This window comes from Apus apus, chromosome 4 (assembly GCF_020740795.1).
Source record: "Apus apus isolate bApuApu2 chromosome 4, bApuApu2.pri.cur, whole genome shotgun sequence".
In the NCBI taxonomy this organism is placed as follows: Eukaryota; Metazoa; Chordata; class Aves; order Apodiformes; family Apodidae; genus Apus; species Apus apus.
This window is the reverse complement of record NC_067285.1, coordinates 91692637-91720170: the sequence shown is the minus strand read 5'-3', so window position 1 is coordinate 91720170 and position 27534 is coordinate 91692637. Positions and strand designations below refer to the sequence as shown.

Below are 27534 nucleotides of genomic sequence, written 5' to 3'. Positions count from 1 at the left end.
GATAAATGCTAACTTTTAATAAATAAATAAATAAAGGAATCTGCTTTATCAAAGGAACTCACAAGTACACTTTGGAGCGGCCACAGAGTACTTAACTGTATGTAAATAACTAAAATACTTGTGCCTGAAAGATTTTTGAGGTCGGAAGGATTGAGTATAAAGGGGTGCTACAGGGTTAATATAGAAAATTAATATACTTGGCAGACTGCAGAAACCAAAATATTTTTTTCACACCTACCTACAAATTAGGTTTCAGAACAGTCTAAAAGGTGAGGGACTCTTCCACAGCCCAGACTCTGAACTTCATTTAGGACAAAAAACCCAGCTTGCTGATGTGTCACATTTACAGCAACCGGAAAGCCTGACTTGAGAAATTTTACTTCCTTTTTCTTGTCTGGTAAACAGGACAGAATTTGTGCCCATTAAAACGTTACCACTAAGTTTGAATGGTAGTTGTGTCCTTAGACTGTAATGCTTGGGAAGGAGAGAAGTGTTTAGGAAGGAGAGGCACAGGTTTTCTGGTAGTGTTCTCCACTGTAAAGCACAGGAGCCCTGGAGAGATAAAGGCTACAAAACTCCTAGCCAGCTTAATGTGCACTGGCCTCTGCCACTGAACAGTTCCTGAAGTACCTAAGAGCTGTATAGCATGAGTCTTAAATTATGGACAGATGTAACTCTGGCTGTGGCTGAAATAAAGAACCCACTAAACCTTAACCAGACAAGTAAGAGCAGGCAGTGATGTTCCAGAGGTAGTGAAGAACCTGCATCCAGAGAGGTGCTGTACAGTTGGGAAAAACCTGTTAAGAAGGAAATGCCACATCTCCAGTGGTGCGTTCAGGCTGCAGCCCCAGATTTAACATCACTACTTCTGTGGAAACAGAGTTTATCAGTCCTTTGTAATAAAAGCTTGGTCCTGGCTTTGGAAAGAGGGAGACCTCAGTTATGCACTATCAAGTCAGTAGCCAACTTCCTTTCACCTGAAATTAAGAATTAATAGAGATTTTTAGCCCTTCTTTCCAAAGACCAGCAAGTAGAGGAGGCATCTAGCATCCTACTGGGATACCCAGTTAACCTGAGCTGGCAGGTGGGTGCACAGCAGTGTCTCAGCACCTCTGGCCACCAGGAAGCTGTCCCATATCTGCCAGTCCACTGCTTCATCTGGCTGCTACCACACAGGCCTGGCAGGCACCGGGCCAGCTGCCTGGGCGAGTGGCAAGGATCACATCTCCTGCCTGGCCAGTCACCTCCCGTGCCATTCCCGGCTGCCTGCAGAGACCCCGTGTTGGCATTCAGCAGGGAGTACAACTACACAACTCCTCAGCACCAGTGAAATTTAGTAACAGATAAAAACCGAGAATTTCGTTAGATTGTCAAATTAAATCCAAACACAGCAAATTATAAGAAGTCCCCTATCAACAAATACCATTAGTTTAATTAGTTTGATTTTAGCAAACAAGTTATTTCTCAAGGAAAATTACTCCTTTTTCACCTGCACATTGACCTTCAGAGCCTGCTAATAAAAGAGCAAGGTAACAGAATTCAGTGAAAATCTGGAGATGAAAGGGGATTTGCCTACAAACATCAAGCTTCTGAGTTTAAATACTTAATAAATTACTTAATTCAGCAACAGTTCTGGTAAAATCACGCTTTCTCATCGGTTGTGCAAGTTCTGTTTCCCACAGTTCATTTGCAGCATTGCTAATTTTCTATAAATATGAGGGGTTTTCCCATTATTATTATGTAAAACATATTCTAAATACCTATAAAACTACATTATAATGTAGGTTACTTATTAGCTACTGCAGAGAGATAGCAATAAAATACATTTTCTAATTTAACAGAAGAGTTACAGTAGCACAACTGCGGAAAATTTTTGTAATGAGATGGTAGTAGATTGAGGCATCTGATTTTTTCTTTGCCTTCTTACAGTTGAAAGAGCTCATAATAAGAAACATTATATTGAAATATGTAACTGCATTTTAGAAAATGGAAAAAACAAGCAACCCAATATAGCTTGGTATGATCATAGCAGAAAGTAGTGATAATACTATTAAATATTTCATAAGTTCAGGTATTAACTATTATTCTGAAGGTAGGGAAAAGTGAATTATATAAAACCATTATTTGGTAGGTCAATCAAGACAGATGGAAATGTTTACTACAGCAAAGGAAGAAGAATATTAAAAGGGTTAATGGCTCCAACTTTCAGATTTTACCCAGAAAAGTGTATGTGATGAAGAGAAAGACTCCCAAGAGGGGAAAACAAACTCATAACAAACCCCAGTGTGGTCTGAACATGTAGGGATACTGTACCCTTAGTGACCGGGAAAGGTTATAAAAAGAGTTTTCTTCTTCATATTAATGAATTAATTCATATTATTTAATTAAACCCAAGAATCACATCCCTTCCACCTTAACAACAAAACATCCATGTCACAACAAGGACCAAATGCATGCCTTATCAGTCCTGATGACATTGAACCTACCACTACTTTTATTGCTTTCGAATATGGCCATAACCCATGGAAAAGTCCAAAATAAAGGCAACCCAAGTCTTCAAAAATCAGTCTAATCACAATAGAAATTTCTCTCTCCTTCCCTCTGTTGATAATGGGCAAACACAAAAGACTTCAGACTATTTCATGGCTAGAACAAGCAATATTTGTATGTATCACACATTTTGCTATAAACAAGGAATAGTGTAAGAAACAATACAAATGTCATTAACACAATTTAATGCAAGACACTCAAGTCATTCACATACTGACCTACACTACTAGTAGAAGTAACATCACTCTGCTCATCATTTTCTTCAAAGGATATTGGCAAGTTAATGCTAATAGCTGCCCTCAGATTAGCCCAGAAAAGGGGCCGCTTGCTCCTCTCCTTGGGCCACTCCAGGTAGGTTCGCTTTGCCATGAGAGCCTTCAGCTTGTGATACCTGGCAGGGATAACATACGGAGGGATCGGCTCCAGCAAGATGAGGATCAAGCTGTTGGAATTCTCGCTAAATAATTTGTGATGGGCAAAGTACAGCTCATAGTGACACCACTCGCTCTGCACAAAGTTGGGAGACAAGACAAAGATCGACTTGTAGCTCTTCTCAATGCAGTTAATGATGTTCTCCACGATGCTCCTGCCGGGGACAAAGTTCCTCTCGTGCTGGCACAGCTGTACACAGCCCTCCCCTTTCTCCAGGTTTGGCATCAGCTCGTTCTTCACCCACAACGCGTCGCGCTCGCTGTAGGAAATGAAGGCGTGGAACTGCAGCGCGGCCTCCTGCTCCGCGGGGTGGTTGTGCCAAGCTCTCCGCTTCGTCTGCGTCCACCGCCACGTCATACGCACGTACCACGGCACGTCCAGGGAGATGCACAGAAAGGCCACGGCAGCCACCAGCACCAGCGTCAGCCCCAGAGCTGTCACCAGCAGGAGCGTTGTGTTGCAAGCCAGCTCGCTCAGGTGGAAGTCCTTCAGCTGCCTTCCCCGCAGGTCCTCCGGGTACTCGCACACGTAGGCTGCCGGCCAGCCAAACAGCTTCCCCCCGGACTGCCTCTCCATGCGGATGAAGTCCTGCAGTTCACAGGAGCACTTGAACGGGTTGCGCCCAGCTTGTAGCTCCCTGACCCGCGGGCAGCTCTGGAAGAAGTCAGCGGGTGGGGTGAGGATCAAATTCATCTCTATGTTCAGGAACTCCAGGGACCTAAAGCCACTGCACACCGGCAGGTCAGCCAGCCTGTTGGACGCCAGGTTCAGCTCTTTCAAGGACTTCAGCTCAGCCATCCCCCTGGGGACACTGGTGATCTGATTCTGTCGTAGGTCGAGTTTTTGGATGTTGACTGGCAAGCACTCAAACACGGAATCTGACAACAGATTTGAGGACAGGTCCAACTCTGCCAGAGACTCAGCCCATTGGCACTGCACATCAGCTCCATCGTGACTCAGCAAGTTGCTGCTCATGTCCAGATATTTCAGTGATCTCATATGGCTGGTCATGAAGCTTACCTTGGAAAGGGTCTCAAATTTATTCTTCTGCAAAATAAGTAATTTCAGATTTGTCAGTGTGCCACAATTCTGGAACAATGCATCTGTCAGGGCATTGTGAGAAAAATTTAGATGCTGAAATGAGCTTGTTCTATTGGGGCAAAGCATGTGAGGCATATATGCATCATATATTGTCAAACTGGCAATATTCATCTCTGAAAACTGTCTGTATAGAATCTCCTGGTTGAAAGAATAAACCTTATTACGAACGTGCTCCAATGTTAGTGCTGTCATGGAGTTGTCCAAAGAGATTAATTGTTCCAAAGAGCTAAACAAGGGTAGAAAATCATATTCATTCATCACCCCTAGTGGCCCCCGAAAAGTCAAATTTTTCACAGTCAAGTGCTCCACAGGTGAATACCAAATAAGTAGAAAAATTTGCAAAATGATAGCCCATTGTAAGTCTACAGTGTCAAGCATGAGGGCTGTTGTCTTGATTTTCTTCAGAAGCATTAAAGGAGGAGAAGGGAAATCTTTGTAGCTCAAGTTATATCTCAAGTTAACTATTTTTAAGTCTTCCGCAGTGCTCATTCCATCATACAAGAGGGCAAAACTGAAGTTTTGGTTTGCTGCAAAAACAATGTGGAGGCTCCTTGTGTTCAAGGTTGTCAGACTCTGAGGCTCATAGAGAGAAAAGTTTTCTAAGGTTAGGAGGACAGTGTACAGCTGCAAATGTATGATATACCTGAAGTCTGACTTTTGTATCACTGTGGCACTTAATCCTAGATACTTCAAATGGAACATGTTCCCGAATTCCTGACAGATGGGCAGCACAGTAAACTTATTGAAAGAAAGATCTAAATGTCTAAGATATACAAGAGTCTGACAATAAACTTTCAAAATGTTATTATGAGATAAATCTAAGTATTCTAAATCTTCATTAAAAGTTAAGACATTAAAGTCAAACTCTGTAATTAGATTATGAGAAAGATTTAATACTTGAAGGTCGGAAAGATAAATAAATTCTGAGACACTAAGTCCAGAGATCCTATTATATGATAAGTCTAATACATGTGTATGGACTGGGATGTTTTTGGGAACATTAGTTAGCAAACTGCTTGAATAATTCGCAATAAATTCATTTTCCACAGTTGGCTGGATATTATCCCATAACATGAATATAAAGACACAAGCAAAGGCATAGATATTTGTAAGGAGTCTCATTATGCTTGTGTCTTATCTTGTTTTTTTACAGAAACACAGAAGCATTTATTTGTTTCTTGTTCAATATGTCTCAGCGATGAGTCCAGCCCTATGAAAAGAAAACACATGGGATTTGTCAAAATTGTTGTATTGTTGAATTTGCTTTTTATTTCTATAATAAAAATAAATACAAGATCTATGTAATATAAAAATTTTATTTTTTCATACTCGCTCTAAGTTCTTATCAATCCTCCTTGCCCCCATTCTTCCATTCTAATTATTAGTTTTCTCAGTTAAGTAGAAATTAATTCCTTCATAATGGGAGGAATACAACCACTAATTTGCAAAAAAAAAAATACAGAGATGTTAAGAAATACAACTTTCTCAACAGTCTCGAAAATACAAAACTGGTACAAACAGACATTGGTACATTTAGGAGTAAAGGAGAGCACAAGAAGCCTTCCATCTGTTATTTCCCTACACCCCATGTCCACACACATCTGGGGACAGAATAAAAAAGCCCCAAGGACTCCTCACAGGAACCAGTACAAAAGCTGCCTCTTCACTCAGAACAGCCAAAGGATTTTCCTCACTCCAAAGAGTAGAGCTTTATGCTCCAAAGAGCTGGGACACCACCTTGCACTCCCTCAGGGTCAGCTGGTCAGAGAAGCTGACCAGCTTTGTCTTTGCTATAACGCAGAGACATTTGGGTCCATTTTTCCAGTAAGCCACGAAGCTTGAGGAGGAATTATATTGTGATGCCAGTCTGTCCAAAAGCACACTAACAGGAAAATCTCAGCATAACTGGGCACTAGGTATGAAGCAGTGGTACCCAAAATCCGAAAGAAAACACTTGATGCTTCCAAAGTGTCCTTTCCAAGGATCTCCTAGGTGCCCTTGAAAATTTCCTGCATTTTTCAAATTATCCCACAGTTGACAAGAACCTCTCTAGAAAGAGTGGAGGACAATTAATCTAGTTAGATCTAAGGATCAAAAATCCCAAGAACAGAAAGATTTTGTGGATATGGAAAATGGTCCAGTAGAATTAATATATAGTCATGTCTATCAATAGCCTAGGTGGATTTGGAGAGGCATCAGTTCTGCCACCAAAAAGGACTACTCGCTCGTCATCAAGCATTTAACACAACACAGAGAAAAATGAAGTATAAGCAACTCATCAACAGGCCCAATATTTTTCCCCTGCTGATTGTGTTTGAAAAATAAACAAAGTTTTAAAATTCTGCCCATGTGACCTTTTGTTAAATAAAAACCAAAAGCACTACTTTTTCAGTTCTAGGTTATAACATGTGTTAGTCCCCAATAATTTGATTGACTGATATCAAAACTCATCCCTTCCCTTCCAAGTCTCCTACCAAGCTTAGTCAAGTTTCCTTTCAAATAAGCCAAAATATGTGTAACTAACATCACCAAAACAAATAAATGAATAAATCAGTAAAGATAGTGGAACTATCTAGAGGCACTTCCCCCGGGCAAAGGTGGAGCCAGGCACAAAGCAAGAAATTTTCTGAAGGGAATAAAAAACAATGGTCCATGTTCCATTGTCAGATGAGTTTTAACTTACTGTTCATTCTATGCTATACACTGCAAGAAGGGATGATCTGTGCTGAATAGCACTTAGATCACAGTCAAACAATGAAGCAGATATGTCTAGCAAAGCAATATTAAGGACCAACAGTTACCCCTCTCAGACTTGGCTGAGAATGGAAATCGCTGTACCCAACATTTTTTTCCTTTCTTCTTTGTTGAAATTCAAAATACTGATGAGCATTTTCACTGAAATTTCAAAATGCAAGAGTATCTTCCATCAGTGAAGAAACACCAACACCTGAGATTTGATGGAGTCCAAAATACATATAATAAAAAGAAAAGAATGTAAATAATCAAGCAGATATAACCCACCTTTTGTGCTCAGAATTCAGCTCTGATCGAAGAAACAGCAAAAGTCCTCTGCATACTCAGCTAACTCCAAACCGAATTTCAAACATATGTAAACTTCAAGCTGGGGAGTCTCATATGAGATGCTAATTCCTTAATAATCACTACCTCAGGAAGTAGAAAGAACAGGGTTGAATTATATAGGATAGATAATTTTAAGAATCAATTTAATTTCCCTACAATGTTGGTATTAAGAACAAAACGAAACAAAACTTTTAACAGTCTAAATTTGAAATACATTTACTTCTATAAAATTCACATACCTGTGCTGTGCTGGAAGAAATAAAACTATCCACGGTACAGAATATTCACCAAGGCAAGATCATTTAAATAATTCTGCATTTCAAATGTCATGTCTGCTTCTTTTGGTTACACAGATGTTCTAGAAATTCATCAACTGCATCTCCTCTTTTTTGCACACACACAGAAAGGAGGAAGCAGAACCCTCACCACTAACATCTCTTCACAGAAAAGTCTCTTGCAGAGCTCTACCCCACTAAGTTATTTTCCTCAGAAAGCAGACTAATTAATGCAGCACACTGACAGATAGCAAAAGCTATCGAAGCTACTGTGCTTTTACATGGGCAAACCAGTACAGTTCAAAACCTTACAAGTCAGTCATTTTTACACTAGAGATGCCTCAGAAGGCTATCATGGATACCCAACATTGTAGCTCAAGGGAGACCTCATAGTGGCATTCCAGTGCATCAAGGGGGCTACAGGAAAGCTGGGGAGAGACTTTTTACAAGGGCTTGGAGGCAGAGGACAAGGGGTAATGGATCAAAACTGGAAGAGGGGAGATTTACGTTAGACATTAGGAAGAAATTCTTCAGTGTGAGGGTGGTGAGGCACTGGAACACGTTGCCCAGGGAAGATGTGGAAGCCCCATCCCTGGGAGTGTTCAAGGCCAGGTTGGATGGGGCTTGGAGCAACCTGATCTAGTGGGAGGTGTCTCTGCTCATGCAGGGGGGTTGGAACTAGGTGATCTGCAAGGTCCCTTCCAACCCAAATCATTCTATGATTCTATGTAGCTTCCTTAAAAAAAAATTAGAAATTAACTAGATAGAATATCTGTAATGACATGAAAGCTGTAAAGAACACAGCAATATAGGTCAGTCTGGGAATGGATGAATCAAATAAAGCAGCTGTTCAATTCATGTCTTGAACAGGTTCAAGGGCCTAGCAAGCAAGTCAACAGAGCAGAGAGCGAGTGCATTGCAAAGGCAGATGTAAACAAGCAAAACCAACACCTGGCTCCCATAAGCCTCCCAACTAATACAACATGTTTCAGTAACAATAAGTAGCATGGAAGAAAGAGATGAATACATGAAGATGTATTTAATCTTAATTAATTTTAATATTAAATTAATGAAGTATGCAACAATTCTTCAAGTATGAGCAAGCTAGGGGGAGAGGGGGCACCTGGGCCCACTCTGGACTCAGACTAGAGTTTACTCCATGACGTAAAACAGCGCCTTGGAGGAGAGTGGAAGGCAAGAAGGGATTCAGCTAAAGAAGCTGAGAAGTATGAAAATTTATTCTAGACAGCAGTGCCAGCTGTATTTCAGGCTTCCATGAGATCCCTTTGAAACTTTTATTTTGCAATTGCCTTTTCAATTTTGTAAAGAAGAATTTAACCCTTTGCTTTGCTGAAAGAAAATCTCTGAGCTCCATCTTGAGATTCATAAGTAAGTCTGAATTGAAACTGAACTGAAACTACTCTTTCCTCAGTGCAGCAAATTATGAGTAATACGTTACAGAAAACTCTGAGACATCTGTGATCCACAAGACTGGGGTTCATGAATGTTTCACAATAAGCAGCAGGAGTCTGGTTGTCAGCTGATCCTGTCTTGTCTTCAAGATAAGGACAAAGTTTGCAATGCTGAGCTTTAATCCATGAAAATTAACAGACTACTGCGCTTGTTGACAGAACAATAATATCACAATCAAATTGAGAACTAAATTACACTGATCAGCAGCAGTTTTACTTCCAATATAATCCATGAAAAAGCTTTGCTGCATGGATATAATCAAATACATCAGCTTTTGTCAGAACTGACTCCAGTGTGTATACAGTTGTAAAAAGCAAAAGTATCACCTTTATCACAGAATCACAGAATGGTTTGGGTTGGAAGGGACCTTAGAGATCACCTAGCTGAAACCCCCCTGCATTGGCAGGGACACGTCCCACTAGACCAATCTGCTCAAAGCCTGCTCCAGCCTGGCCTTGAACACTTCCAGAGGGGGGACATCTGCAACTTTAGGTGTAGTGTATTTAATTTACTTACTACCCTTCTTAATGAGCCTTTAAAATACACTCAAATATGCAGTTTTCCATTAAAAAAAAATAATAATTTGCAACTAGTTATGATAAAACCGATACACCTGACTACCTCTGATAAATCATTAGAAACATTGAATAATTATATTTTTAGCAACCAGCTCAGGAAAACTGTGTTTGGGACTGGTTTTGGTCTGCTAACTGTTTTGCATGATAGCAGTGCATTTCTGTTTATGCCTCCTGAATATACCTGCTAAATGCCATCCCTTCCATACTCAACATGCATTCACTCACACAGACACCTTGTTCCTTTTCTGAAGTTTATACTGCTGGGGTTTTTTGGAGCTGATACTATCAAAGACCATCTAACTTTATAAATAGCCTTTCCTCAAGGTACATTTCACACTTCTGCCTTACCTACTCAGAGAGGAACTGCATCAGAAGCTGTTCAGGACCAGCACTATGCCCAAAGTGTGAAGAATCTCTCCAACTAGAACTGCAGAGCAGAACTTCTGTGTGAAACACGGAGTTAAAACATAGCCAGAGCAGATGGACTCATCCAAGCACGCATGAAAAGTTAATGCAGTTATTAAAGGGTGCAAAGCCTTGTGTTTGGTCATCTTGAAGACCTTATCTTCAACTGCAACTCTCGTTGTCACAACGTAATGTTCTCTGTCAAGCAGGCAAAATGACTACTGAACGCCACTCCAAGTCAAAGTGAGCAGAGGTTGTTTGGACTTATGCCCAAGTTTAGTTTACTTCAGCATAAATAGACACAAGGAACAAAGCTGTGGAGATCCAACTGGTAAGACAGAAACACCTTGCAGAACACAGAACTTTTGCATTTATTGGTTTAGCAATAGTCCTTCCTCCTGCCTGAACAATGGCTACAAATGAAAATTATAGTCAATCTTGGTCTTTCTGAAAGAAAAAACAGCCAAACTAAATCCCTGAGTAAAAACACAAGTTTCACAGGAGTTTTGAACTGTCCTCTCAGCAGACTGTCTCACCTAACATGGAGTCCTGTTCTTTTCCCTGATGTAACCCTCTGCAACTGTGCTTCAGTGCTGATGCTTTGTAACATTTCTAAATCTAAAAAACTAAAGACTAGCTCTCAGCAGGGCAACCCACATTGTGTCAGGACTCGCATTATTTTGCGATTCGGTTTCCTTTATGCTACACACTTGTTAAATATACCTAAAAACCTTCACACTTTCACTTCTTTCTGCACATTTTCTATGTCTTGGAGGGTGTTTAACCCCCATGTTATCAGTTTGCTATGTTGATATTATTATCTATGTAAAAACAGCATTTCTGCTAGTCACCAAGATGACTAGTCAAATGCCAGGAATCTGTTCTGATATGGTATCTGACATCAGAATATATTTACACACTCCCTTTTCCCAACACATAGAGTGCATACAGCATTCAGTGCAGGACTAATTGCTGACTCACATCACCATGTGCACAGAAAAGGGCAGCTACTTTCCAAAGTGTGCAGGTAAAGTGGCTGATACAGGGTGTTGAGACTAAGACATGGCCCCATGCATGGGAAAAAATTCTTCCTGGACAAAAGTGCTTTCATAGGAAGTGCTCACAGTATGGCAGAGGCTAAAATAATTGTTTGAAATACTCTGATATGCATCCCTTGAGAAACTCATTCTCTCCTGTGAAATCTGAGAAACTAGATCCAGTAACTCACTGTATGTGTACCTCTTTAGTCAATTACCTGGCACATAGCATGGACAAAAATCTAATAGTATGTGGGCTTCTAGTTCCAAAGTACAAGTTTTAATTTATCCCCATGCTCATTAGAAGCCTCCCTTTCCAATATAATTCACAACAGGATTTTGGACTTATACCAGAAACCCATAATTATGTATTTCTGCTTATGATCACATTAGTTACATTGCCAAAGGCCGTATAGTTTCCAAGTTCTTTCCAAGCAACCCCCTGCTAACAACTTCTTCTCCTGAAAGAAATAATTAATTTCTGGCAGCAGCCATGGACTCCCACCTCAGTAACAGGAAGGATTCCTGGTGCACTCTCTCAATTTCAGAGGGTTTCTCTTTCCTCCAGCCAACAGAATACATATGAGTTCTTAAACTTCACACACAACAGGGGTTTAACTGTATTACAAAAGTTTCCAGAGCTGCTAACCTAAAACTCTGGGGCATTTGAAGAAAATTTTCACTCAAGACACCATGTAACAATCCATCTGTCCCTGGTTTTGTGAAAGGGACAGGCAGACCAAGTCAAGTCTGTTCATCTTCAGTTTTCAAAGGGTTAAATGAATCAGTCACTGAAGCATTAGTTGGAGAGGAAGGAAGAAGCACAGAAAACATTTATTTCTGCAGTTCTGAAGGAAATGCCTGCAATTTGGTAATACTTGTGCTATGTAAATTTTGAGGCTAAGTGGGATGAGAAAGCTAAAGGTGTTAAATTTGACCTTTTCCCTACAATCATTAAACAGGGGCTCAGACTTCAAGACTTCAAATCAAGAGACCTCAGCCTGCTTAGACTTCAAGAAAAAAAAAATAATATATTTTGTTAACCATAATGAAAGACAAGAATGAGATAAAATGTAAATCATTCCATACTAAATGAGGATTTCATCTTGACATCCCTACTTCTCTCATATTCATGTCAAAACATATTTTTGGAAGGAAAACTTCCTGCTTGCTGGTCATCTAAGTCTGGTATTCCAGATGGCAAACACCTCCCCTTCTGAGGACAAAATTTGCTGTGATCCTCTTCAGCACTTGTGAATGTCTGTCAGAGCCCAGCCATGTTTTCTTGAAGGCAAAATACCACAAGTACATGTAGAGGTACCAGCTGTACTTCCATAAAGGAGAGAAAATATTGTAAATATAGCTTTTCTTTCTTAATCCATGAATACAGGTTCTTACCTGTTGTCCCAAGATTGGCAAAAATTTTCAGCCTCTGACTGGCTATTGCCTTTCTTATCAGAACTCATAGCTATGCTGCAAAATATACTGTTTTGGCTGAAAAGGACAGATTTTTTTTAATAATAAGCAAAAATAACATCTATGGGTGAGAAGAAAAAAAAAAAGGAGGGGGGGGAGTGGGGAAAGCATGAAGCAGAGAAGTCAAGAGTTTCTCAAGATACAGCCAGTTGATGATGAAGGCTGACAGACTTGTTCCAGATGTCACTGCAGACAGACACCCTCTCAGTCCCTTTAGTCAGGGTACCACTCAGGATCAAAATGGTACAGGGACTCTACCAGGGGATAGGAATTAGAATTCTAATTGTCAAGCCACTGCTTCCCCCTCACAGCACTGCCAAACTATGAGCCCCTAAAGGTGAAGTAGCTTATCTTTCCTCTCTTTTTTTTTTAAATTATTTTCCTTTTTTTTTTTAGAAAGAAGAATAACCCCAAACTTTTCTTCCTCACTCAGGCCTCTCTTGTGGCATGGTCATTTTTGTCCACCTGTGCTGGATGTTTACAAAGTCCTGTACCTGGGTCCTATCCTTTTAAGCTTCACTGAATCTGAGAAAACACTACTCAGAAACCATCTCAAACTCTGGACTCCTATACATATCAGGATGCATAATTTTCTTACTTGCAAACTCATTTTAGCAAAACAGATCCTATGACCAAGCTGCATAAGCCTTGTGAGTAATGCAGCTCTGCAAGCTCTCCAGCAGCTCAAGCATTCTGCCACATGACTGTACCAACTGCTCCAGATTTTGTTCTGCTGAGAAAAATTCACTATAGTATTTCAAGCTGTATTTCAAAATCCACATCCAAACTTATTAGTGATTTGCTATCTCTGTATCAATCTCAAGAGAGTTCCAGTTGCGAGTTGAATTTTGCGTACAGTTAGGAGGAAGCATAGAAAACTAGGTAGAAACAAGGCTCTGTAACAAAACATTACATACATTGACAACCAATGGAAATAATAGATGTTTATTGTTTCACCAAGAAAAACAGAAGAAACTCCATGAGAGACATTCTTAATCTGTTTCCTCACACCTCCTTCCATCACACATTGGCAAGTTAATGCTAATAGCTGCCCTCAGATTAGCCCAGAAGAGGGGCCGCTTGCTCCTCTCCTTGGGCCACTCCAGGTAGGTTCGCTTTGCCATGAGAGCCTTCAGCTTGTGATACCTGGCAGGGATAACATACGGAGGGATCGGCTCCAGCAAGATGAGGATCAAGCTGTTGGAATTCTCGCTAAATAATTTGTGATGGGCAAAGTACAGCTCATAGTGACACCACTCGCTCTGCACAAAGTTGGGAGACAAGACAAAGATCGACTTGTAGCTCTTCTCAATGCAGTTAATGATGTTCTCCACGATGCTCCTGCCGGGGACAAAGTTCCTCTCGTGCTGGCACAGCTGTACACAGCCCTCCCCTTTCTCCAGGTTTGGCATCAGCTCGTTCTTCACCCACAACGCGTCGCGCTCGCTGTAGGAAATGAAGGCGTGGAACTGCAGCGCGGCCTCCTGCTCCGCGGGGTGGTTGTGCCAAGCTCTCCGCTTCGTCTGCGTCCACCGCCACGTCATACGCACGTACCACGGCACGTCCAGGGAGATGCACAGAAAGGCCACGGCAGCCACCAGCACCAGCGTCAGCCCCAGAGCTGTCACCAGCAGGAGCGTTGTGTTGCAAGCCAGCTCGCTCAGGTGGAAGTCCTTCAGCTGCCTTCCCCGCAGGTCCTCCGGGTACTCGCACACGTAGGCTGCCGGCCAGCCAAACAGCTTCCCCCCGGACTGCCTCTCCATGCGGATGAAGTCCTGCAGTTCACAGGAGCACTTGAACGGGTTGCGCCCAGCTTGTAGCTCCCTGACCCGCGGGCAGCTCTGGAAGAAGTCAGCGGGTGGGGTGAGGATCAAATTCATCTCTATGTTCAGGAACTCCAGGGACCTAAAGCCACTGCACACCGGCAGGTCAGCCAGCCTGTTGGACGCCAGGTTCAGCTCTTTCAAGGACTTCAGCTCAGCCATCCCCCTGGGGACACTGGTGATCTGATTCTGTCGTAGGTCGAGTTTTTGGATGTTGACTGGCAAGCACTCAAACACGGAATCTGACAACAGATTTGAGGACAGGTCCAACTCTGCCAGAGACTCAGCCCATTGGCACTGCACATCAGCTCCATCGTGACTCAGCAAGTTGCTGCTCATGTCCAGATATTTCAGTGATCTCATATGGCTGGTCATGAAGCTTACCTTGGAAAGGGTCTCAAATTTATTCTTCTGTAAGATTAACGTTTCCAGTTGAGTTAACTTGTCACATTTTTGAAAAAGAAGATCTGTTAAATCATTCTTTAAAAAATTCAAGTATCTAAAAGGACTTTCAGATGAAGGACACAGCATGTGTATCATCTCTGATTCAGCTATTGTCAAGGCTGCAATATTCATGTCTGCAAATATTCTGTACAAGTCATCTTGTGTGAAGTACAGATCTGTGATTAAAATTTTCTTCAATGTCAATGCTTTCAAAGAGGTACCTGCATAGTCAAAACGACAACTTTCAACGTCAGACAATTGTGTTACATTTTTCATATTAAAGTATTGAATGGATGAGTGCCATACAGTCTGAAAAATTTCAATAAGATACTTCCAGTCCACTAACACATTTGTCAGTGTCAGATTTTGTAACCTGGAGCCTTGTCCGAAATTAGATAACAAAGCTACTAATTGTTTTACATTATCATTTGTGATTTCTGACAATGACAGGCTTTCTGTAGTATTTTGTATCACAACCCAGTCAAAATTAGCTTTGGACTGATGAGTATTTGTATACAGGAGTGGCAGGGTCTTAATTTTTTTGTCAGAACCATCTTCTGGAAAGTCATTAGAAACAGATATAAAGAGTTCATTTTCCACAGTCAGACTGACATTGTTCCAAAGAGTTAATACAAACAGACACTTGTAAATAAAAAAGTTTCTAAGAGATCTCTTATTTTTTGTCATACTGGTTTCTGGTTCCCTGCAGATGGCTCAATACTTCTCTTATCTGTCCATCTTTGTTTTAATCCTGTAGCAAAACAAACAAACAAAACAACAAAAAAACATTATATCATTAAGTGGCTATGCAGGAACCATCACAGAGATTGAATTGTTAAGGTTCAAACTTCTCATCTCTCCCTTTGACTCAGAAAGCAATGAAGGCATTATTAATTAAGAGAACATTACCAAAATTTCTATTGGGCAAATATGCTGTATTTAATATATAATGAGGCTGTTACTTACGAATCATGTCTGATTTCCTAGGTGACTAAAATTTGCTGCTTACTTACACAATTACTGCTGTGATTCAATGTAGTATGAAGGCCTCCCACAACTATATAATACACTTTGATCAGAAAGTACAGTATCTGAGGTCAGTATGGTCATCATCTCCTCACATCTCCTCAGGTTCTCTCTTGAAGGATATGAACCAGATTCAGAATAGACTGGTGGCTACAAAACCTCGACTGAAACATGGGATGGAGGTTCAAAACAGTGAATCAAAATCTGAATGTCTTTAGGTAGCTGTGACTGGTTGTTAGTGCTTATTTAACTGGGGAGACCATGGCAGGGGGTGGGATGTTCTATATTCATGTTATGAGGAAGTCCACAGAAGAGTTCACTTCTTGTCTGGGCTTGAGCATATCCTGAATTTAGACTCTGAAAGTGATATGTCCCTATATCTGATTTGCTAGGTGCACATAGAGAACACCAAACACACACTGAAAATACTTGTATTCTACACAAAAAATACCAGTTGTAGGACCTCTGTGCACAAAATCTAGCCCTGATCTAAAGAGATTAACGTCAAATGTCTCTGTTGTGAATGAGAGGCTTTTTCAAACACTATTTAGAAAAAAAACATAATTGTGGTTTTACTTCTGTTTTCCTTGATGAAGAACACACTTCCTTTCTGAATGCAGGACTTTATGGCAGCCAGCCTTCCCATAAGTCAGTCACTGTGAACACTTCCTTACATCTCCTTTTAGATATTGCCGTAAATCCATTAGACTGCCTTTCTGAAAGAGGAACTGGTAAGAACTTAGCTAACATTTTTAATATGTGTAAATCTTGAATTAAATTTGTTTTTCAGATTTCTGAATTATTTGGGTTTTTTTTGTTTCTTTCGAACATTCTTCCCCTCTTCTTCCCACTACTTTTAAATAGTAGTTGTTGTCTAAAGCTTTCCATAGTGCTTATCCATGACTGTACAGGCTTTCAGTTTTACCTTAATATTGAAATGGCCAAACTGTGAGTTTATATTTCTAGTGACTTTACAATGAGACAGTAATGCCTGTCCCTTGTTGGACTAAACCTGCAACCTCAACAAGTACATCTTCTGTACCATTAACCATTCTGCAAGCCTTCTTAGAGCTACATTACTGGATCTAAAATGTACATTCTCCTTGATCTAACACAATATATCTTATGAAATCTCAGCAGTACAACACTAAAAAATTTGAAAGAATGCATCAAACTAGGCTTGGAAATCAGCTAGAACTAGTGGGACAATATGGCAAAACTTTTCCAGCTTTTTTCCAGATTTTGACTTGGAAAAATTATATGCAGCTTTACCATCATAGACCTCAAAAAGCATTTGGGCTTATGCAGAGAACAAAAGATAATCAGCACCCTCTATCTTGTTCTTCCAGTTGTTTGGGCAACACTACTAATGTGCATAATAAACAAAATATGTAGCTTCAAGAGAAATCTGAGAAAAAAGATCTATCTTCAAATAACTATTACCTCTTAGAACAAAATTGTAGCAATATTCAGGGACTAGACAAAAAAAGATCTGGTCTTCTACATAGGCCTGATTTTTTTTCTCATTGTTATATCCTGGCATTTCCATCAAATTATTTACAAGTACCTTAAAACTTTCTATAGAATACCCTATCCAACAAAATTAACAACTGTAACTGTAACTGTTACAATACTGGACTCATCATTTGGGAGCTAACACTGTAGAAATTATCCTTTGTAGTCATATCCCTTTTAATTCAGAAGTATCCTCAGGACTTCAAATTTGACAAAAAGCATACTATCAAGATATTAGCAGAGAAGCCATCCAGCAGGGTAAGCAAACCAAGATCACAGCAAGAAATTGTAAAAGAGCAAGAGAAAAGATAAAAATTGATGTTTTAAAGTTTTTCAAATATAATCTCCATATAAACTGACTAAACTTTAATGTAAGAAATGTACAGAAAGCATTGAGCTATGATAGCTCAGTATTAAGGCATGCACTTTGCAAGTTATCAGCATAATACAAAACTCAAATGTTAAAAATACATCTTTCTTAGAAGTACCATCAAGTTAGATCCATCCCTGAACCGCAGAAAAAACATCCTGTTAAATCACCCCCTTATTATGGGTGCAGTGCTAATATAAAGAGACTGCTATTTGGCCAGCTTCTTGTATAAATTTATTGAACATAAGCAACTTTACTCTCATTTCTTACCCATTTGAAAGTACATCATACACTTGCTAGTAACCCTCTATGGAAAACATGGCTCATTTGCAAATAAGATGCAGGATAGAAAACAGTTTTAGCAAACCAGCAACTGCATAAAATCCATAAAGTGAAAAGTTTCTTACCAGAAATCCCTGCTCTTCGAAAAAGCAGAAAAAGTACTCAGGAAAAGACAAAAACTTCCTGTAACTCTATCCTACTGTGTTTAGAAACGCCCAGACTTTTAAATGTTCTTAAATGTTTGTGCCATCTACTGACAGTTTATGAAATGGCAATTGGTTTCCTCCAGATGTATTTCCCTCATCCAGCATTACTGTAATTTCCTCATTATTTAATTATTATTGAACTGTGTGTTTTCATGCTTTGCAATAGATTGAGCAGGGGAAAAAGTAATCCTTTAACCAACTTTCTGTCTTCATCAAATTAATATGAAAATAAGTACTTCTTTTGAGCAAGGTTTATACTGAAATTCAAACATCTTCCTCTTTGAACTTAGTAATTACTTTCAGTCTATATTCATTGTTCTGATTTTTTTTCCAGTTAGCTATAACAATTTAGTTGCTGAGTTCTTATCAGGGCTGGTTTCAAAAAGTACTGTTTGTCTAATTTAAGTTTCTGTTTAATGGGAATGGAAAAATAATTTCTCTCTCCTGTTTCAGTAGTGTTGTGATTGGGTTAAACAGTAGACATGGAAACAGTGGGTGGGGTCTTTTTTTTTTTTTTTCTTTTTTTCAATTAAAACAGAGCAGCAACTTTGGTACTGAATGCCCAAACACTTGGGTTATTGTCCTGAAAAAGACATAAACCAGACTCTCTTTATTTCTGTGTAATGTTGGTCAGAAATTCCATCTTAGCTGAACTGCCACACTCTGATCTATTAATCTGGGTTAACATACCATAACACATTCATGATTTAACATTTCAGTGATTCAGCACTACAACGATTCAGGAAGCAGAAGAAATATCTTAAAAATTACTTTAAAGATTACTTTTTCATTTTAAGCTTATTCTGTACATCATATTTAATTTCTCAGCTTCTAGTGAAAACAGGTCATCCAAAGAAGGAAGGGAAAGACAGGACAAGTAGTAAGCAAGAGAATATGGCCAATTCGTATTCTCTGCTGTTATGCCAGTGAGCTTTATGATGGTACTCTATGATTCTTTCTCAGTTTCTGTCAATATAGACAAGAGTATTCACATCTGGTTTCCAAATGACACCTTACAATGTTTTTACATACAAACCTCACCACTGCATGCCCTTAGCTGGAAGAACTTTGCTATCCACCTTTAGGATACAATGTAATCATAAGGTAAGACCTTGCTCCTACCAAAGTGACTGTGAGCTGGCCCCTGGCAAAGTCTGAGTCCTCCAGCTCATAGAATCACAGAAAGCCAGGTTTGAAAGGACCTCAAGGATCATCTGGTCCAATCTTTCTAGGTACTACTATAATTTGTATGAGATGGCTCAACACCCTGTCAAGCTGAGACTTAAAACTGTCCAATGTGAGGGAATCCACCATTTCCCTTGGGAGACTATTCCAATGTTTGATTGTCCTCATGGTGAAAAATTTACCTCTTGTGTCCAACCAGAATCTCCCCAGGAGCAACTTGTGCCCATTACACCTTGTCATTTCCATGTGACTCCTTGTCAATAGGGAGTCTCCATCTTCTTGGTGGCCACCCTTTAAGTACAGGAACATTGTAAAAAGGTCTCCCCAAAGTCTTCTTTTCTCAACGCTGAACAAACCCAGTTTTCTCAGCCTCTCCTCATATATGGCGGGTCCTCCAGTCCTCTGATCATCCTTGTGGCCCTTCTCTGGACCCTCTCCAGCCTGTCTGCATGCTTTTTGTAGAACAGGGATCAAAACTGAATGCAGTACTCCAGGTGTGGTCTGACAAGTGCTGAGTAGAGTGGGATAATGACTTCTTTATATCTTCTGGTGATGCCCTTGTTGATCCAGCCCAGCATCTTCTTGGCTTTCTTTGCCACTGCAGCACACTGTTCACTCATGGTGAGCCTTTTATCCACCAACACCCCAGGTCCCTTTCCATAGGGCTGCCCTCCATCCAGTTGGATCCCAGTCTGAACTGCGCTCCTGGGTTATTTGTTCCCAGGTGCAAGACCTTACACTTCTCTCTGTTGAACTTCACAAGGTTTCTCTTAGCCCTCTCCTCCAGTCTGTCTAGGTCATCCTGGAGCGTGCCTCTCCCTTCTGGAGTGTCAGCCTCTCCACTAATCTTGGTGTCATCAGCAAACTTCAACAGGGTGCTCTTGATCCCAACATCCAGGTCACTTACAAAGAAGTTTAACAGCATTGGGCCCAAGATTGATCCCTCGGGGACCCCATCTGTGACCAGTTGCCAGCTGTCACCCTCTGGGTATGGTCTGTCAGCCTATTCCCCTCCCACTGCACAGACTCCTTGTCAAGGCCATAAAGAGTCAGTTTCTCCAGGAAAAGGCTGTGGGGACCATATCAGAAGCCTTGGAGAAGTTCAGGTACATGATGTCCGCCTCTTCTTCTGCCAGATGTAGTTGTTCCCTTAACACCTATCACTTTGCTTCCTGTGGCAACAGTATTTCTTTCTTTGGCAAGACTAGTGATAGAAAGGATGCCATCACGAACTGTGGAACTGCCTTTTATCACAGTAAAAAGGCGTGCTTTGCCTTAAAGTGAAGTGGCAAAAAGCAAAAAAGGTATGAGGAATTAGAGACCAGAACCACAGGTTGTTGTGCAAGAGCCTGCAACCTCCCCTCTTCAGCGCAGCTATCTGGCAGGGCTGCAGGCGCCCCGCGCTGACACCAACCTACTGGAAGCGTCTGTTGCACCTCCCAGTGTATTTCAGCGGCATTTCCTGCAAACGCAGATATATCGAAGGGGAAAAGTGACATCTGAAAAGCTAAATCTCAGTTGCTTAATTCCGCAGCCACACACATCAAGAGGTGATTAGCTGCAGCTCCCTTTGAGGACTAAACTTTAAAAGATAAAATAATTACAATCGACGCCAGGTCAGTAACTAGGCTCCTTTACACTTGTGACGCCTCAGTATGAACGTTATCACGTCCAAGTGGTCACAATTAGCCCCCTCTGCCCCCTCAGCCGGGAGCAGCCGCCCCTCCCTCGCCCCGGCGCGCCCCTTCCGACCGGCGCTGCCGACGGGGTCCCCAGCGCCGCCCGCCCCCCCCGGAGCCCGACCCGTCTCCGTGTCACCCGCCAGCCCCGCGGGCCGGGCCGGAGGGCCGGGCCCCGGGGGGGAGACAGTGGCGGTGGGGACGGCTCCTCTCGGCGGGGCAGCGCTGCGGTCCCGGCCCGCAGCCTGCAGCCCGGGGGCGGCCCAGCAGCGGCGCGGAGCAGCCCCTTCGCGACAGGGCGAGCGAGGGAAGAAGAGCCAGCCCTGCCTCCGCCCCGCGGCCCGGCCGGCCCGCGGCTGCCCGGCCTGCTCTGCCTCCTCCCCCCGCGGCTGCCGACGTGGCGGGGCGGGGAAGGGGAAGGAGCGGGGGGCGCGGTGGCCCGGGGACTGCTGAGCGGTAAGGAGCACAGCGATTTCTTCTTTTCCTCCCGCTTTTGAAACTGGCTGCGGGCTCCTCCGTCACGACTCTGCCCCAGAGGGCACGTCGCAAGCGAACAATAACAAAACCAAAAGGGAGAAGCGGCGGCCTCTGCGGGCGCGAGGGAGCGGCGCTGCGGGCGCTCCCCGGCGCGGGGCCGGTGGCAGCGGGCGGAGGGCTCGGCATGTCCCGCGGCGCGGGGAGCAGCCGCGGGATCGAGAAAGGCGAGCGCGGTGCCGCCGGCCAGGAAAGTCACCCCGCGCCGAGGCGGGGATCTGCCTCCGAAGGCGCCCGTCGGCGGCTGGGCTTTGCGTGCGGGGCGGGATGAAGCCGCTCAGGCGGCGGGTCGGCAGGTGCCACCGAGCCGCGGCGGGAGCCGCCGTCTCCGCCGGCCCGAGGGACGGCCGGGCCCTGCGTCGGTGGCTGCGGGCGGGGTGCGGGGTGCTCGCCTGCCGCCCGGCCGGAGGTGGCCTGGGCATCGCCCGCAGGAGCTGCCTGCGGAGAGTCGTTCCCTTTGGGCGAGTTGTCCGAGTGGGTTTAGATCGGTGTAGTCTCTCGGATGCCCGTTTGAACGACGCGTTTACTGCAGCCTCAAGCACGGCTGGTGGTTTCTGACAGATGTGGTAACTTGGTGTTACAGGCTTTGCTGTCGTGAGGAAGGCTTAGCAGACAGCTGCAGGGACCTTGGCCCGAGTGGTGCCCAAAATGACCCAGTCCAGCAAAAATTCGTGTGCATATTTATGTGTGACCCTTTACAAATTGCATTTTCTTATTCAGATCTAATCCCCATGCAAAATTATTGTCTACGTGTGTATGGATTGTACAGGTTTTAGTAGAGGATCCTCATGGTTGATGGTGGAATTTGGTTTACAGAAACATAACTTTTCTTTGGGTGGTGCTGCCCATCACACAGTGAGTACTGTTAAAGCAATGGCCACATTTACCTTCACTGACACGTTTTGTAGTATTTCCTATGTTAGTAATAGAAAATTGCAAATGCAAGTGGCAGATGTATAGATTCTGATTGTTAAATGCATATGTTCTAAACATAATTAAGCTATAGTGTAAGCTAAGCAATGTAAGTAGCACCAAGTGCTTATTTGTTTATCTATGTTTCTTCACTGATCCGAAATGCTGTTCTTCAAGCAGCTGATCTACGTTCAAATTAGATAAGCAGGCAGCTAAAGCCACAAATGTACATTATTCTATAGACTTACACAAAATACTCAGCCCTCATGAGACCCCACCTGTGGCCAGTTCTGGAGCCCTCAACACAGGAAGGACATGGAGTCTTGGAGCAAGTGCAGCTGAAGGCCACCAAGATGATCGAAGGGCTGGAGCACCTCTCCTATGAAGACAGGCTGAAAGAGATGGGGGCCTGTAGAAGAGAAGAGGAGACCTTATAGTGACCTGAAGGGGGTCTACAGGAAGGCTGGGGAGGAGCTTTTCACAAGGTCATCTAGTGAGAGGATGAGGAGGAATGGTTTTAAGCTGGAAGAGGGTAGATTTACATTAGATTTACATAGATTTACATAGACATTACAAAGAAACTCTTTAGTGTGAGGGTGGTGAGGCACTGGAACACGGTGCCCTGGGAGGTTGTGGATACCCCATCCCTGGGAGTGTTCAAGGCCAGGTTGGATGGGGCTTTGAGCAAACTGGTCTAGTGAAAGATGTCCCTGCCCATGCAGGGGGGTTGGAGCTAGGTGATCTTTAAGGTCCCTTCCAATCCAAACCATTATATGATTCTATGATTTAAATTAATGTTTCTTAGGCAAGCTTCTTCTAAATCCCAGTTACATTTTGCTTTCTTCCTCATTCTCTTTTAGAACCTTGTTCCTAACAGGTACAAAGCTTTGAACTATATTTAGTTAATATGGGAGTCAATGAAAAGACAGCATATGCAGACAGGACTCTGTGGGTTTATTTTGTGCGATGCAACTCTGCATACAGTCAAGAGCTTGCAATTACAACTCCCTGTTAAGGATCATCTTCTGAGTAGAGTGACAAGTAAGTGGTAGTAATCACTGTACAGCAGTCCTTTTGGACTTTGTCAGTGCCACTCCTTAATCAACTGCAGAGCTTGCTCAATGGCCATTAATTTCCCTTCCTGGATTGTCAGCCTAAAGACTCTGCAGTGGTGGAAAACACTAAGAAAAAGAAAGTTGCATTGAAAGATAAGGAGTAAATAGGAGAAAATGTGTTTGTAACTTACAAGAAAAAAATAAAAATCAATAACTGCACCTCCTGCAAGCTTACCTTGGCTTCAGAACTGAAGTTTAGTCACATAGCTTAGTTCCAGAACTGATGTCTGGACTTGTGGGAATGGGTGAGAAGTGTTGCAGTTCCTAAACAGCAAGCCTTTGAGACAAGTGATGCAGAAACAGTGTGAGCAGTGACTGCTTCCTGTCTATGAAATGGTTTCAGGGACCTGTCATGTTCCCAAATTAAGCCCCTTGTCCAACACATAAATATCACACAGTTTTAGTCACTGTTTTGGTCATCCTCCTCTCCATCAGTCAGCAGGCTGTAGGAGAGCCTGTGTATATAGAAATGATGGGAAGGAGACCAAGAGCTGCTTGGGTATTGCAGCTCAGATTATCCTGTTCTCCAGTGGTCTTTCATATACATCTAATAGGGAACACAGGAATTAACCATGTGGAAGCTCTTAAATTTGGCTTCTCCAGAAAAATTAGCATCCCTTCTGCCTCACCAAACCGTATTTTGGAAAACAGTAGTGCTGCTCTTTGTACCTGAGTGCTATTCTGCAAGGTGAATAGAGTATTCAGGAGTACAATTGTGGTATCAGTGCTGGCATGACATGTGTGCCACAGGGCCTCATGCTTCAGAAGGCCTTACCGCAAGGCGGTGTTGCTTTTTAGCAATAGCTTATAGTAAATACTGTGTATTTTATAGTCATTCAAATGTTTATGGAACCTAAAAGCCATTTTCTATATTCAGAATTGAAAATGTCTGAAGACGTATGTGATGGCATCTCATCTGAAGAAAAACCTGAAGTAATGGAAATGCCCAGCAATGAGATACTGCCTCACAAGTTAGTACCACATGTTGTGGAAGCTGAGGTCTCGCATGAGTCTTCACATGATGAACATCAACAGGCTACTCAGAGTGCCAGTAATGGACAGGAAGGAGACATATTTATTAACGAAAACCCTTTGACTGAAAAAATAATTGAAGGTCTGCCTTCCAATGGAGAGGCGACTGAAGACATGCCCACTGAGTGCATTGAGACTGTAAGCCTTGATGCAGAACCTGAATCTGAAGAAACACTGCATGAACAAACCAATCCAGTAAGTAATACTTTCTTTTCCATAAAAGCCCTCCCCTTCCTGCTTTGTAAGGACAGAATGTACACAAAAACCTGGAGAGTTACATGCAGAGAACTTGCATGGTAATAAAGTAAGTTAAGTTTTAACACCAAGCTTTTGGAAAATAGAACAGTTGAGTTTCTCTTTGCCAGTATACATATATGGTCTTTCTAGCCTGCTTTCAGTAAAACTGTTTATACCAGAGCCTAAATCTAATGAAGAATCTAATCCGTTTTGTATAGATACAGTACTCCTGTGATTTTGTTATCTGCATTTCTGTTGAAATCTGCTTCATTCAGTTCACAGAATGAACCAAGGAGAGGACAGAATTGAAGCTGCATGTGCATCACTGAATCTTGTACTTGCTGATTTTCAAGTCATTGACTTTACAAAAACAGTGTAGGTTTCACAAGCCTGGGTGAAACTGCTAGTAGGTTTTGATTATTTCTAGGCCAGTAGTATTTAATTTGTGATCCACAGACCTTTGGGAGTCATGTGAGTAATTGCAAGAAGTTAATAAAAGAAAACTAAGATAAACCAGGCTTTTCTGTGGTCTGCACATCATCCAAATCCAATACACATGACATAGCTGAAGATGGTCTCATCTCCACTGAAAAATTTTCAGGCATCCACAAATTGGAAAAGGTTAAAACACATCCATCCACCAGTGAGAAGGGCCTACCTAGGAGAGATTACAGGGGATCTGCACACTGCAGATCTGTCGTGGAATACTTCAGCTTTTTATTTTGAGTTGGTCATGTAGAGATTATATGTTACTAGAGACTTTCTTTAGACAGCAGTTTCTTAATATGATTTAAATACAGAATACTGATATTTTCTTAATACCACACATTAATGTGAAAGGTGGTCAGCACCTCCTCTGGCTATGTTTTTACTGAAGTCAGGAGTTAGGAGTTCTCTGTGCACACCTACTGGGTTTACGCCTCTGAAGAGACTCAGGCTGGTAAGTCTCTAACTCTGGCTCTCATAGAACTCAAGAAGGAGACAGGTTCCTGCCTCTCCCTAATAATAGCCCTAATAAACTTGTATGGCTTTACAGAATCAGGTACCTGAAGAAATATTAGGATATCTGTAATGACATCTCTGGAGTTTTAAGCACTTCCAGGTGATCTGAACTAAGCTTTCCATTCTGCTTTATTGCACACAGAAGCTTGAAATCCACATAATACCTGAAAGTGTTTAGGATCCTATTAAGAATCTCTTGCACCTTTAGGAACTAAAAGACCTTTAAAAATACAGCTTTAGTGACCAAATTGTGAAAATAAAGGCAATATAAATCAGTCATTATAATAAAGCTAGAGAAGGGCATGTGTGCCCAGGGATACTCGGTGTGAAATAAGCTTTAGTTTAGTATGTCACCAAATTCTTAACTAATTCTCCATGTGGATGCTCTTGTTTCACATTGAAGTTGTGCTCATCTGTTCACTGCACAGATGTGTGCACCAGTATTAGCACCTTCTCAACCAGATGTTACAGTTCTCCAGCTAGAAGTTAGGCTCTGCAATGTAGCCTGGAGAACCTATTATGGGGCCTTTCAGTCAAAGCCTGCAGGGTTAGTTTAATGCACAGACACAGAGCGAGGTTTATGACCATGGTTTCCTCCTGGGGGAAGAAAAGATGAGGTGACAACAGCAACAACCCTACAGTGCCATAAGAATGACACCTGTCATGCAAGGACCACTTTGCACAAAAGCTTAAGCATCTGCCAAAGGTGCTGGTTGACATGTTTTTTCTCAGTCATCATTCTGTGCTATCTCTCTTTTTGTTCTGTCTCTGAAAAAGTGTTCTTCAGAAGGCATCACCATTATTAGGGAAGCCAAGTATTATATTACAAAGTGCCTATCTTCAGATTGCTTGCTCTCCTAAGTAGTGGCACAACCATTTTTACTTGAATCATTATTTATTACATGATAGACTTCATTGCCTGACAAGTTATTTATGCTTCCCCCTGACTTTAGATAACAAATTTTAGACAAAGCAGTAATATTTTTGTTCTTATAGGCCACGGAATCCTCATCCAAAGGAAGTAGATGGGGGGCTTGGGGTACTTGGGGAAAGTCTCTCCTGTCATCAGCTTCTGCCACAGTGGGTAAGTGTTCAATCAGTAAAGTACATGGAAATAAATAATAATTTTACTGTGTCGTTAGACATCAATGTTGTATTTTAAAAATTCATAGACAGTTTTATTCTGATATGTTTGGTGAGCAATAGAAAGAAGGACGTTCCTAAACTGTCAAAGCACATAAATGTTTCTTCAGGTCAGATTATGGACAAAGTATTAGGCTTATTTGTAGGATTAGTGAATTACTTCATTGTGGCTTCTTCACAGAAAGGATACATAATCTGATACAATTACTATCAGCCAAAGGCGTATGGCTTTTGAAGTCAAAGCATACCACCCAAATTCATGCACATGCATGTTTGTGGTTTATACACCATGACTATACATCTATACAATATAAATTGACTTCTTGTAGATCATTCCACCTTTCACTGACACCCAGTGAAACTGTTAACCTATCACATCAGGCTTTAGAGAGTAGAACAGCGTATTGAAACATGGACCCTGTAGTTCCTCTACTCTCATTTCTGATAGTATGTCAGAACAAAATGTCCGTGTGAAGACTTTAGGTAAAACTGAATTGTTACACATTAAAAACTCACAGACAAAAAGCAAAACATGCAAATACTTACCCGTGGGAAATAACTTCTCACAAAGCAGCTGTTAAGCTGTTAACTGGTCACTTCTCATAAAGGATCCACAAAACA

At 41.9% G+C, this 27534-nt stretch overlaps 3 protein-coding genes across 6 annotated transcripts in view; 1 reads left to right on the top strand and 2 right to left on the bottom strand.

The window, feature by feature from the left end:
- Nucleotides 1–2733: 2733 nt before the first annotated feature.
- On the bottom strand, nucleotides 2734–5205 carry LOC127384214 (toll-like receptor 1). The gene has a single exon (XM_051618298.1). The coding sequence runs from the start codon at nucleotides 5203–5205 to the stop codon at nucleotides 2734–2736; it is 2472 nt and encodes an 823-aa protein (XP_051474258.1).
- Nucleotides 5206–13337: 8132 nt separating this feature from the next.
- On the bottom strand, nucleotides 13338–18012 carry LOC127384241 (toll-like receptor 1). The gene is made up of 2 exons (XM_051618329.1): nucleotides 17994–18012; nucleotides 13338–15426 (listed from the first exon to the last, which is right to left on the bottom strand). The coding sequence occupies exon 2, from the start codon at nucleotides 15360–15362 to the stop codon at nucleotides 13401–13403; it is 1962 nt and encodes a 653-aa protein (XP_051474289.1). The 5' UTR covers nucleotides 15363–15426; nucleotides 17994–18012; the 3' UTR covers nucleotides 13338–13400.
- A 2776-nt stretch (nucleotides 18013–20788) lies between these two features.
- The window catches only part of FAM114A1 (family with sequence similarity 114 member A1), a 31415-nt gene continuing 24669 nt past the window's right edge, over nucleotides 20789–27534 (top strand). The window contains exons 1-3 of one of the 4 annotated variants that reach the window (XM_051618324.1): nucleotides 20789–20875; nucleotides 24377–24726; nucleotides 26767–26854. In XM_051618324.1, coding sequence (XP_051474284.1) covers nucleotides 24385–24726; nucleotides 26767–26854 — 430 coding nt within the window. In that variant the 5' untranslated portion in view covers nucleotides 20789–20875; nucleotides 24377–24384. Of the gene's footprint in view, nucleotides 20876–21316; nucleotides 21395–23399; nucleotides 23426–24376; nucleotides 24727–26766; nucleotides 26855–27534 lie in introns of those variants that run through there. The other 3 variants (XM_051618326.1, XM_051618327.1, XM_051618328.1) reach the window with 3 other exon arrangements.

Excerpts from the sequence above, each read along its gene's own strand:
- LOC127384214 (XM_051618298.1), bottom strand. The coding sequence starts at position 5,205 with ATGAGACTCCTTACAAATATCTATGCCTTTGCTTGTGTCTTTATATTC.
- LOC127384241 (XM_051618329.1), bottom strand. The coding sequence starts at position 15,362 with ATGACAAAAAATAAGAGATCTCTTAGAAACTTTTTTATTTACAAGTGT.